We start from the raw sequence: 13,573 nt of genomic DNA, 5'->3' as shown, positions 1-13,573 counted from the left end.
TCTGGGTTTGCTATAAAAGATTTTTTGCCTATAAAAATTATTTTTTACTAGTCTATTTTGTTTTACCACGTAATGAATGAACTATTTAATTAGTAACTTTCTATTTTCTAAAAAACATTATCTTTTAAGTAAGAGTGTCTGGATTTTAAGGCGAAAAACTATTAAGTTTTTATCTATTTATGATGATAATTAAGATAAAACGATAAAAAAAATTAATTTTAGTAAAATTAGTTCTCTACTAGTTCTAGTAAAAAAAAAAGAAAAAAAAGAGAGGAGATTCTTTGTACTTTACAATAACTCATTTGCCTTCTTCTCTATAGTTTTTTCAACTTCTTTTGCCTCTAGTTATGGTTGGTTCTTGCTTCCTTTTCTTTTTGTTCAAGAGCCTAATTCTAGTTCTTTGTATAGAGAAAATTTGTTTAATTATTTTTTTGGTTTGTTGATTTTCCGAGGAAATGCATCATTTAAAGGTTAAATTGTTTTAGAATCCTACGAGATTATTTGTGTTAGGTGGCGAGCATTTTAGTCTCTTGAACAAAATATTTCTTATACTAGTTTTAGTATAATGATTATTTTTGTATTTGTTAATACTCATGCTAAATCTTTGTTTATTTCAAGTACAGCCTAAAATATTCTATTATTATATGTCTAGTATACATGCAAAGATTTTATTTCAACTCTATTGAAAAATTGTGTACTTCTACCTTGTTTTATAATATTGCATGCGAACAAAACTAAACAATTGCAACCTCTAAAATATCACCAGTAGTTTCTGTCTGTTGCTTGGTTCAAGATCCAAGTCAGAAACAATCGAAGAAGCATTTAAGTTGGACTATGCAGGAACCTTTTGGCTCAGATTTTTCTTCAGGTGATGTCCAGAATGGCTCTGTTGTTACGCAAGCAGATGTGCTTGCAGAGGAAAGCACTTCCCTGTTCGCCAGTATGCTCAAGAGAAAAGCAAAACTATTATCAGTAGACTGTCACTAACCTGCCTTACTGCAACGCAAATAAATCACCAGGTCGTCATGGAATCCAGCAGATAAATGAGCAGAGAAGCTCAACGCAGAGATGCCAGTTTCATTCTGGAAGCATTGTTTATTCATGAAGGTACTTTTACATATATTACAAAATCCATAAAATCCCCATAATACAGGCATCACTCCCAACAACTGGAACTACAATATACAACAGCTCTTCCACTCTTCTTTGTTGGAATTGCTGCCGGCCGCTGAATAATAAATGATGGAAACACAATCTGCTAATTAGTATTTCTCATCAAGTAGCCTACAATGAATCCCAGGATAGCTCCGGCTACAACCTGTCCAGAACAGTAAGTTGGTTATCTGCACCTGAACGTCAAAGTCAATACAACTGACAAACTTCTACCCGAACTGGTATTACTCCAGCTATTTGACCCCCTGCGGGTCAATTTTTTTTTTCTTATAAAAAAAATTGTATTCAAAGCAAAATTTTGAATAGCAGGTCTATAATAAAATGTAAGAGGATGAGCAATGGCATGTGCACAATGAAAAATCCATGCCTTTTAGATTTTTATTTATTAACTAGGCCCACGCTTTGTTGCGGGTTGTACCAAAATGTTTTTGAATGTAAAAAAAAATGTGCAAATGATAGCCAAAATAATTGAAGAAATCAAGGAAAAGAATTAAGATGACTTGGGTTTAAATAATTAAAGGAAAAAACCATGAGAGAATTACTATTATAATCCATAGTTAACTTACCTGTGCTCCGTGAAGGGTCAAATCAAAAATTATTTTTTATTGTAAAAAAAAAAGGTATTTACGGGCACTATTACTGTTTTGATAAACTTGAGTAAACTGGGTTAGAGTTGACTTTTATATCACCCGAACAACTTAATAAAAACTCGATTTGACTTAAAAATTCAAGGCAATTGCATTTTAACATTTTTTGAACTGTCTTCAACTTTCAAGAAAGTTATCTTCCCTCAGCACTTAATGATAATGTATACGCCAAAACTTGGCTATCTCTTTATCAATAAAGCCTTCAAATAATAAAACTTGGTTTATAGACAGTACTATCTACTTTCTGTCCTTGGGATACAAGGAAAATGCTCTTACTATATTTATGACCTCGCTTAAGTCTCCATCTCTCAATTATCCTTTTCTTTCTCCTATATTTATTGTTCTTAATCTTGCTATTATAAGGCATTTCATATTCTTTTTTTTCCAGACATTTCCAACTTACTTTGTCTACAGTGTGAATAAAGAGGTACAGCGACAAGCCTTGCAATACCTAGTCAACTACAACCAGCATCTCATCTGGGTGATAATCATTTGACCGTGGATTGAGTGAGTTTGAATTGCAGAATACACGAACCTCGAAAGAGAAAATGCAAGCACAAAAGAGAGAACTTGCTTGTTGAAACAAAATGCAGTAATCATGCAACAAACCTGAAGGTGAGTATGCCCAAGTAATTCACGCAGAGGTCTAGCACTGGATAACGGGTGTTCTGGAGGAAACTCACAGACAATTTGGTTCAGCAACTGTAATAGGCACAAAAACACAACCATGTAAAGCAATACAAGCAAGAAGACACCTATGAATGTGTCAAAATTCACTTGCAAGTTGCAATATTAGAAGCAAACAAAAAATGCAGCCTAGGTTTACACATTTGTGTCAAGATGACTTACTTCAGCTTGCCGACCAGCATGAAGTCTGACCCCTGAAGCATCATACATCACCTGCAGAAAATATAAAAGTCAATCATGCCAAAACAGAAAAAGTAGCAGTTCCTAGCAATATATTTGGGTGAATCAAACTTCATGATTAATGAGAGATTACCAGAAAACAAAGAACAAAATGGCATTACAGCCCTATGAATTCTATAGTTAGTGTGAAATCATCCAGATCAAAAGCTGAATAACTCAGTTTAAATCATAAACTTCAGGTTTCTTGATGCAACCCAGCTAAACCAGCTTTTAAGGCTGCCCAGTAACAATCCACTAAAACCTAGATATTAGAATAGGAAATTATATATGGAATCTTGCTACATATTTTGGCCTATAGCATCTTGAGATTGCAAAACTCTCTTGATTAAGAGAATTGAGACGGGAAATCAACATATATCTTCGCATGGAGAGTTAGCAGTGTCTATCAATGAACTTTCCACCGCCTCCAATCAATTATTCTTAGGATCTTCCATTACATCATTTCAGTTGCATATTGACCACTTCTTGAATACCTGAGACTACTTCCTCACATACCATTTTCATATTCCTTTGGTTCAAACAAGGAAACATACTAATCTAACCCTAGATTTTATATCAAAGGAGACTCCAGGTCAAGAAATAAAATTTCAACCAAGTAATTCCTTACAGAGCCAAGATTTTTTTACCCTCCTTTTTGGTTGGAAGCTATTGAAGTAAGTCATCATGGCAGCAACAATAAAATAAGTTTATAGCATTTTACGTCAGTAGTGCCAACTATAAACCTTTTAGCAAAACATACAACATAGTTTGATCCCTGAATGAAGCACAAAACAAGTTAAAGTAGAAATGCATCCATTTCATCACCAAATATGCATTTCAAGCATAAAGAAAACGCATAAATTCGTTTCACACCACTAAAATTTCCTATAAACCTCCAAAAAGTTACGACTTTTTTACTGAAAATTTTACTAAAGCTTCAAACTAACCCACCGGAGTGATTCTAATTCAAATCAGTACAAAGAGGGCAAAAAAAAAAAAGCATTTTAAACTAATCAAGTTCTGAAGAAGGTTGAACGACAATGTTGGTAAAATTTATCCAAAACAGCAAGCAATCAGCCCACACCACCACAGCGGGAATAGGTATAATACAAGCGAGCAAACACCAAGGGGTGAAAAAAGAGAGACTCACAACACAGGCCAAGACAACAACAATGGCAAAAGCAGGCGATCCCGTCCCTTCTTGCAAACCTATAGCCACTGCTAGAGCTGTGACAGTTGCAGAATGTGAAGATGGCATTCCACCAGAATCAAGCATTCTTTTAGAATCCCATCTCTTTTCTTTAAACCTGAGCATCTAGGACAAAAATGTTGAAAATTTGAGCTACATGATAGAATCTTAAACTCAACAAATTAATTACAGGCATAAGACAAAGTCATATTTATTCAAGTTCATATCCTTTTATCTCTGCCGTTGCAGAAATGGATGGTACAGTCCCTATGATGGGTGGCATGGAGAGAAAAATAAAACCCACCTCAAAGGAGAGAGATGTTGAATAGGAAATCTTTAGATTAAAAAATTTTGATCCTTTAATCTTCAATAAAGCAAAATAGCTTGAAAAAAATCAAATGAAATTGAGATGGGTCCTTTTGATAAAAAGAAAAGAAGGGGAGGGGAAAGAGAATGACCAGGTGGTGAAGAGCTTGAGGAATTGAGCGAGAGCGAAGGAGAGCAAGGCAGAGAGGAGAGGAAGGTTGTACAATAGCATTGCGGACGATGATGAAGAAGAAGACGCCGTCGTCGTTTGAGGCCCAGCTCTTCCTCCAACCTCCATTCTTTGCCTAGTGTTTTTTATTCAATTATTTAGACGATCCTTCCCGATAGCCTGTCTTTCTATCTCTTCGTATTTGCAGAATCCTCCTCCTTTCTCTCTCTAGACTTGGGGAGGAAGGGAAGGATGAGAAATGGGGAAGAAAGAGGGGGGAAGAAGAAGGTTGGTTGTTGATGCGAGAAACTGGACAGGTTTATTTTATTTTATTTTATTATTTTCTGTTTAGGACAAGGAAACAAGGAGAGAATATTAATTTGTTGGCATGTCATGCTAAATCCACCTAATAGAAAATTATAATAATGGTTTGGTCAAATTTATAGCTAATTTTATTATTATTTTTTCATTAAATTAATTTGATTGTAACTTTAACTTTCTTCGACTATATATTAAAAAGATGTTACACAGTACAAACATCTCATCTTCTCATATTTTTCTCCGCCGTCTCCACTCCTTATAGTCAATTTTTTCTTTTCAAGTCTTCAAATTTTTTTGTTTTATATTTTTGCACTTTCAACATTCAACTTTATTTCCTTTCAATTTCATCCCTTTTAATTATATTAAAATGATTTTATATATAGGGATTTGTTTCGATTTGCATGTTATTGAATATTCAATATATAATAGAATATTTAGGCACCCGATCATAGTTTGCTTCTATATAATAGAATTTTAGATTACAAATAACTAAAAACTTGAAGGAACAATGATCAAATAAAAAAATAAAAGACAAGGAAAACTTTAATTTAGCCCCTTAAGTTTCAAATTATATATAGTTGATCCTTATTGTTTTAGGTTTTTATGTTTGAGTTCGAAATTTTATTTTTATGTTTGTTCCAGTCCCTCGATGTTGAGAAAAGAAAGGAAGTCACTAAAAATAGAAAAAGAGAAATAAAGTATTTGAATGGCCACAGAACATGTTGAATTTGGTATTAATGAGTTTGTTTTAGAAATGAGAGTTAAAAAAAGATGGTTTTTTCCTTTAACATGCTAGAAAAACTACATTGGGACATGCGATTTTTTTATTTGATTTAAATTTATATTTAAAATGGATTAGAGTGTTTTAGGGTCAAAAATATTTTTTTTAAGGTTTATAAGGGGTTTTTTTTGTCAACCAAGTTGAAAAAATGAATTTTCGAGGTCCAAAAACTCAGACTCTAATTTTTTCATCAGAGGTGATCGAAAAATAATCCAGCAAACAATATATTATCTACCATGATGAATAACGAGTCAAAGTCACCTACTAAGATAAACAAAAACTTCTAGAGCAGATAACATGTTGTCTGCTTATTAATAATAATAAAAAACTAAAGCAAATGTATGGGCTTAGCCCTTTTTATTTTTAACCAGATACTTGATTTTTTTTAATTTAAATCTCTCTCTCTCTCTCTCTCTCTCTCTCTCTCTCTCTCTCTCTCTCTCTCTCTCTCTCTCTCTCTCTCTCTCTCTCATATTTGTTTTATAAATTGTTTAGTTTAGTTCTTTTTTTAAATAATTCATTTTGTGAATTATTTCTATAATTTCATAATACTTCAAAAAAATTATTGTAATTTATCTTTAAACTTTTTTCTCTTAAATTTTAGATAAATAAGTTTTATTTACACGATTCATTTATAAAAATGAAATCAAATATATTTAGAGACCAAAATTAACTTCTAAGATAACGTTTTTTTTTTAAAAAAAAACTTTTAAAATAAAAAGAATAGTTGAAGTAAAATATTTATATATGCATCTATCTTTTACTTTTTAAAGGAAAATCAACTTTTCACTTTAGTCTTTAATTAACATTAACAATAATTATTTATTTGTTAATTCATATATTTTTCAATTTATTCTATTAAATGTAGATGTCATCTTTCTATTTTTCAATTAAAAAAAATATCAAAAAAATACATTCATAACATCAAAACATTCTTATTTTGCATTAAAAATTAAGTTGGAAATTGACACAGATACAACACAACCCAAGAAATACGCAAGAATAGACAACACAAAATTATACCGAGTAAAGTCAACACACAAAAACCCTAGTTTAAAATTTTATCACTGAATATTTCTCTTTGAATACTCTTCAAATAATATACCTTTTAAAGAGATTTACAACTCCTTAAATAAATTTAAAATTAACGTAAACAACTAGGAAAGCAAAAAATAAAGAAAAAGTAATAAAAGTCCTCAACAAATTAGGAAAAATAAAATTGTTATGCATAAAATTTAATTTCCTAAAGTAAATAGGACAAAATAAAAATAACTAAGAAAATAAATAACTTTCCTAAAAATCCTCCTACATTAGTCTTTCGGAGTTGGAAATAACTCATTCTCAAGTTCAAATTATTGTTGCCTTGATCTCGTAGATGTCTAATCAAGAGTTTCCTACCCTTTACATGCTCAATCTTTGTTGTCCAAAAATGTCACATATAAAAAGATAATTAGACAAATGAGCCTATTTATTTTGTTTATTATCATGCAAATATATAAAAGCATGATAATCATGCAATTATTACAAAAGCTAGTATGGTTACTATGCAAATATATAAACTTGCATAAATATAAGGAGAAAAATCCTAGCATGCAAACTAAACAGGTATTGAAGTTACATTTAAACAAAATTAGTTAGAGTACTTACTTGTTGAAGTTCTTAGAATATATTCAATATGAAATTTTATTGTTGTTATGAATTAATCATTTGTCTTTAAAGCTTTATTGCTCCTCATTTGATGTCAAAAACTTTATTTAATAAGCCTCCAAGAATTCCAACAACTCCTCCTTGTTTAGGTGCATTCTTAACAAGGTCCAATGAACTTAAATGAATAATATTCAATCTCTTTATAAAAACTTAAGCATCTAGGACAAAAATATTGAAAATTTGAGCTACATGATATAATCTTAAACTCAACAAATTAATTACAGCCATAAGACAAATTCATATTTATTCAAGTTCATATCCTTTTATCTCTGCAATTGCAGAAATGGATGGTACAATCCTTATAATGGGTGGCATGGGGAGAAAAATAAAACCCACTTAAAAGAAGAGAGATATTGAAAAGGGAAATCTTTAGGGTCTCGTTTATTTGTTAGAAAGTATTTTTTTTTGGAAAGTGAATTATTTTTTGATGTTTGGTAGTGTAATGAAAAATAAGTTGGAAAACATTTTCTAATGTTTGGTTATGTCATGGAAAATAAGCTGAAAAATAACTTATTAATGTTTTATTTTTTTCAATTTTATTAAAATAATGAGGAACAAATCTAACAAATTAAAAAGTTGAATGAGAATGAAATTGAAAAAAAAATAATTTCATAAATTATCTCAAATAAAATAAATAATAATCAAAATAATAGAGATCAAATCTAAAAAATAAAAAATTGAAAGATGAAAGATGAATAAATTAAAATAATAATAATTAACATTTCATAAATTATTTCAAATAAAATAAGTAACAATCAAAAGAATGAGGATCAAATTTGATGGATAAAAAATTTCAATTAAAAAATGATAAGGAAAAAAAAATAACAATTATAAAAATAATGACCAAAATTAATATAAAAATTAAATTTCACTGGATGAAATTGAAAAACAAATATTCAAAACAAAATATGTATAGCAATCAAAAGTGTGAGGACCAATTTTGATATAATCAGCAAATAATATGATATTTTTAAATTTTTCACAATTTTTGGAAAGTGTTTTCCGCCCAAAATGAAAGGAAAACACTTTCCTGGAAACCAAGCCAAATTTTTTTTTTACTGGAAAGTGTTTTCCGTTAACCAACTTTTCTAATGACAAACAAACACAGGAAAGTTTGGAAATTAGTTTCCTAAAAACCACTTTCCAAAAAACAAACGGAACCTAGATTAACAAATTTTGATCCTTTAATCTTCAATAAAACAAACTAGCTTGAAAAAAAAATCAAATGAAATTGGGATGGGTCCTTTTGATAAAAAGAAAAGAAGAGGAGGGGAAAGAGAATGACCAGGTGGTGAAGAGCTTAAGGAATTGAGCGAGAGCGAAAGAGAGCAAGGCAAAGAGGAGAGGAAGGTTGTACAATAGCATTGCAGACAATGATGAAGAAGAAGACGCCGTCGTCGTTTGAGGCCCAGCTCTTCCTCCAACCTCCATTCCTTGCCTAGTGTTTTTTATTCAATTATTTAGACGATCCTTCCCGATAGCCTGTCTTTCTATCTCTTTGTATTTGCAGAATCCTCCTCCTTTCTCTCTCTAGACTTGGGGAGGAAGGGAAGGATGAGAAATGGGGATGAAATCATGAAAGAGGGCGGAAAAAGAAGGTTGGTTGTTGATGCGAGAAACTAGACGGTTTTTTTTATTATTTTATTTTCTGTTTAGGACAAGAAAAGAAAGAGAGAATATTAATTTGTTGGCATGTCATGCTAAATCCACCTAATAGAAAATTATAATAATTGGTTTGGTCAAATTCATAGCTAATTTTATGATTATTTTTTCATTAAATTAATTTGATTGTAACTTTAACTTTCTTTGACTATATATTAAAAAGATGATGTTCCACGATACAAACATCTCATCTTCTTACATTTTTCTATGCCCTCTCCATTTCTTATAGCCAATTGTTTCTTTTCAAGTCTTTAAAATTTTTAGTTTTATACTTTTGCACTTCCAACATTCAACTTTATTTCCTTTAAATTTCATCACTTTTAGTTATTTTAAAATGGTTTTATGTATAGGGATTTGTTTCTATTTGCATGTTATTGAATATTCGATATGTAATAGAATATTTCCACTCCCAATCATATTTTGATTCTATATAATAGAATTTTAGATTATAGTTGACCAAAAACTTGAAAGAACAATGACCAAGTAAAAAAATAAAAGACAAGGAAAACTTTAATTTAGCCCTTAAAGTTTCAAATTACATATAGTTGATCCGTATTGTTTTAGGTTTTTATGTTTAAGTTTGAAATTTTATTTTTATGTTTGTTCCCGTTCCTCGATGTTGAGGAAAGAAAGTAAGTCACTAAAAATAGAAAAAAGAGAGATAAAGTATTTAAACGGCTACAAAACATGTTGAATTTGGTATCAATGAGTTTGTTTTAAAAATGAGAGTTAAATCAAGGTGGTTTTTTCTTTTAACATGCTAGATAAACTAAATCGGGACATGCAATTTTTTTATTTGATTTAATTTTATATTTTAAAATGAATTAGAGGGTGTTTTAGGGTCAAAAATATTTTTATTGAGGTTTATAAGGTGTTTTTTTTTGTCAACTAATTTGAAAAAATAAATTTCTGAGGTTCAAAAACTCAGACTCTAATTTTTTCATCATCAGAAGTGATCGAAAAATAATCCAGCAAACGATATATTATCTACCATGATGAATGATGAGTCAAAGTCACCTGCTAAGATAAACAAAAACTTCTAGAGCAGATAACATGTTGTCTGCTTATTAATAATAATAAAAAACTACAGCAAATATATGGGCTTAGCCTTTTTTATTTTTGACTAGGTACTTGATTTTTTTAATTTAAATCTTAATTAATACTCTCTCTCTCTCTCTCTCTCATTTTTGTTTTATAAATTGTTTAGTTTACTTAAAAAAAAAAACAATTGATTTTGTGAATTGTTTCTATAATTTCATAATACTTCAAAAAAATTATTGAAATTTATCTTTAAACTTTTTTCTCTTAAATTTTAGATAAATAAGTTTTATTTGCACGATGCATTATAAAAATGAAATCAAATATATTTAGAGACCAAAATTAACTTCTAAGATAATGTTTTGTTTTTTTAAAAACTTTTAAAATAAAAAGAATAGTTGAAGTAAAATATTTATATATGCATCTATCTTTTACTTTTTAAAGGAAAATCAACTTTTCGCTTTAGTCTTTAATTAACATTAACAATAATTATTTATTTGTTAATTCATATATTTTTCAATTTATTCTATTAAATGTAGATGTCATCTTTCTATTTTTCAATTAAAAAAATAATATCAAAAAATACATTCATAACGTCGAAACATTCTTATTTTGCATTAAAAATTAAGTTGGAAATTGACACAGATACAACACAATCTAAGAAATATCGCAAGAATAGACAACACAAAATTATACCTAGTAAGGTCAACACACAAAAACCATAGCTCAAAATTTTATTACTTAATATTTCTCTTTGAATGCTTTTCAAATAGTATATCTTTTAAAGAGATTTACAACTCTTTAAATAAATTTAAAACTAACGTAAACAACTAGAAAACCAAAAAATAAAGAAAGAGTAATAAAAGTCCTAAATAAATTAGGAAAAATAAAATTGTTATGCATAATATTTAATTTCCTAAAGTAAATAGGACAAAATAAAAATAACTAAGAAAATAAATAACTTTCCTAAAAATTCTCCTGCATTAGTTTTTCGGAGTTGGAAATAACTCATTCTCAAGTTCAAATTATTGTTGCCTTGATCTCGTAGATGTCTAATCAAGAGTTTCCCACCCTTTACATGCTCAATCTTTGTTGTCTAAAAAAGGCACATATAAAAAGATAATTAGACAAATGAGCCTATTTATTTCGTTTATTATCATGCAAATATATAAAAGCATGATAATCATGCAATTATTACAAAAGCTAGTATGGTTACTATGCAAATATATAAATTTGCATAAATATAAGGAGAAAAATCCTAGCATGCAAACTAAATAGGTATTGAAATTATATTTAAACAAAATTAGTTAGAGTACTTACTTGTTGAAGTTCTTAGAATATATTCAATATGAAATTTTATTGATGTTATGAATTAATCATTTGTCTTTAAGGTTTTATTGCTTCTCACTTGATGTCAAAAACTTTATTTAATAAGCCTTCGAGGATTCCAACAACTCCTCCTTATTTAGGTACTCATAATTCACAAAACAATTCATGGATTTTAAATTCATAAAATATACTCATGAATATTCATTAAAAAAATTCATGAATGTTCATTGTTCATGAATTAATCATAATTTTTTAGTATTTATAATTCATAAAATAATTCATAAATGTTTATAGTTTATAAATTACTCATAGTTTATGAGTATTTATAATTCATAAAACAATTCATGAATTTATTCATATCACTTAATTTATATATTTTATTGTTAACCAACTCATGTCCAATCTCATGAGTCCATAAGTTCATAGCTCAATCTATAAACTATTTTGGATTTGAAAATTTTGTTATTCAAAGGTTCATTGAGAACAATTTTTTATTCACCTTTAATTGTTTTTTTTTTAAACATGTGAAAATAGTCATGTTAGATCACAAAATTCAATATGTTTTTAACATTAAATGTGAATGAATGTTGCCTTAAAAGACCCTCTATATGTTTTATAAACCAATTCTAGTAGTTTTTTCGTTAGAAACATCATATCTGTCACACATATCCTCCCTAACAACATAACAAATCTTAGTATTAGCAAAAGATTTGGAAATCTACTTCACAACTTTATATGAAGTGTAAAAACATAAACTTTAACCCTATCAATTACAAAATTCTCCTCAAGGATATGTGGGGCACATCATTTGTAATGTGCTTCATCAAAAATACCTCTGGAACCATAACTAACTTGGTTCCATTCTCATGGACATCATAAATAAAAGATTTTGCATCTAAATCTTTTCCTTCAACAACATCCTCATCGAATTTTGGTGTTGATTCCAATCAGCAAAGAAACTAGAATTATCAAAACTTTCAATTTCAATATCATATTCATCCTGATCAAGAAGTTGCTTTCTCTACTCATGTCTTTAAAATGGTTCTCAAAATTAGTCATGGATCCATGACTACTCTTCTCACGATCGTTTAGCCTCCTTACCTTCACCAACTGACGAGTTAGTTTTGCAATTTGTCTCCACGTGTCTTTTATCATCAGTCCTGAATACCTCTTTTCAATTTTGTAATCTATATTTACATGTCTTCTATTACTAATTTTTGAACATCTTTGTTTCAAAATTAAAAATAAATTTACTTTGTTAACTTCAAGAAAATGGATATGGATTTATATATATAAAAAAGTAAAGTATGTAGAATTGAAGATGACAAATTGGGCTTAATTACTAAAGTTAACATGACGATGAATTAATTTTTTTCCTTTGTATCTTTAAAATATTACTCATTCATATTTTTTATGAGATTAAATGAGGAAGTATTGTTATGACATTTTCGCTATGGACATTTTAATTTGGGCAGATTGAGAATTCTACATCAAAAAGATATGGTGACATGCATTTCTAAAATTTCAACTCCTTCTCATGTTTGTGAAGAATTTGTTATTAGTAAACATTGGAGCTTGTTCGTTCTGATATTTATGGGCCAATAACTCCATTTTCTATTACAAATAAAAGATATATAATCATCTTTTTTTATGATTATAGTAAGGAAATTTAGGTTTATTTTTGCAAGAAAAATCTAAAGCTTTTTAAGAGGTATAAAACACTTTTTAAGAATGAAGCTAGCCAACCAATAAAAGTTTTTTGAACATATCGTGGTGGAGAGTATAGCTCACAAGAATTTGCAAATTCTTGTCAAACGCATGGAATCAAGAGGCAACTTACCTTTAGTCAATACTCCGTAACAAAATGATGTTTATGAAAGGAAGAATCACACTATTATGGATATGATGCAAAGTCTTTTAACAAAGAGTAGCATACCAAAATCTTATTGGCTTTAAATAATAAATTAGAGCATTCATGTTTTGAATAGAACACTATTATGGATATGATGCAAAGTGTTTTAACAAAGAGTAGCATACCAAAATCTTATTGGCTTTAAGTAGTAAATTAGAGCATTCATGTTTTGAATAGAAGTTTCAAACTTGTCGTTCAAGATAAAACACTAGAGGAAGCTTGGAGTGGACGAAGATCGACGATTGATAATCTTAGAATTTTTGGGTGCATTGCTCATACTCCAGATTAAAAGAGGAAAAAGCTTGATGACAAGAGAGAAAATGCATTTTTCTTGCTATTAGTGATTATTTAAAAACTTATAAACTATATAATTCTAACACCAATAAAATTATTATTAGTCATAATGTTATTTTTTAGCAATGATGGCGTTAAA

At 29.1% G+C, this 13,573-nt stretch overlaps 1 protein-coding gene across 3 annotated transcripts; it reads right to left on the bottom strand.

The window, feature by feature from the left end:
* Positions 1 to 1,075: 1,075 nt before the first annotated feature.
* Positions 1,076 to 4,737, bottom strand: LOC133691138 (uncharacterized). 3 transcript variants are annotated; one of them, XM_062111484.1, is made up of 5 exons: positions 4,374 to 4,737; positions 3,877 to 4,033; positions 2,670 to 2,720; positions 2,430 to 2,522; positions 1,076 to 1,343 (listed from the first exon to the last, which is right to left on the bottom strand). In XM_062111484.1, exons 1-5 carry the CDS (start codon positions 4,517 to 4,519, stop codon positions 1,263 to 1,265), a joined length of 528 nt encoding a protein of 175 aa, XP_061967468.1. In that variant the 5' UTR covers positions 4,520 to 4,737; the 3' UTR covers positions 1,076 to 1,262. The 3 variants fall into 3 exon arrangements, with proteins under 3 accessions (XP_061967468.1, XP_061967469.1, XP_061967470.1); XM_062111485.1 differs by having other exon boundaries at positions 1,076 to 1,318; positions 4,374 to 4,729; XM_062111486.1 differs by having other exon boundaries at positions 1,076 to 1,318; positions 3,877 to 4,041; positions 4,374 to 4,504.
* Positions 4,738 to 13,573: the final 8,836 nt, after the last annotated feature.

This window comes from Populus nigra, chromosome 4 (genome assembly GCF_951802175.1).
Source record: "Populus nigra chromosome 4, ddPopNigr1.1, whole genome shotgun sequence".
Classification (NCBI taxonomy): Eukaryota; Viridiplantae; Streptophyta; class Magnoliopsida; order Malpighiales; family Salicaceae; genus Populus; species Populus nigra.
The sequence above is the reverse complement of the archived record's forward strand: the minus strand, read 5'-3'. Positions and strand labels throughout refer to the sequence as shown.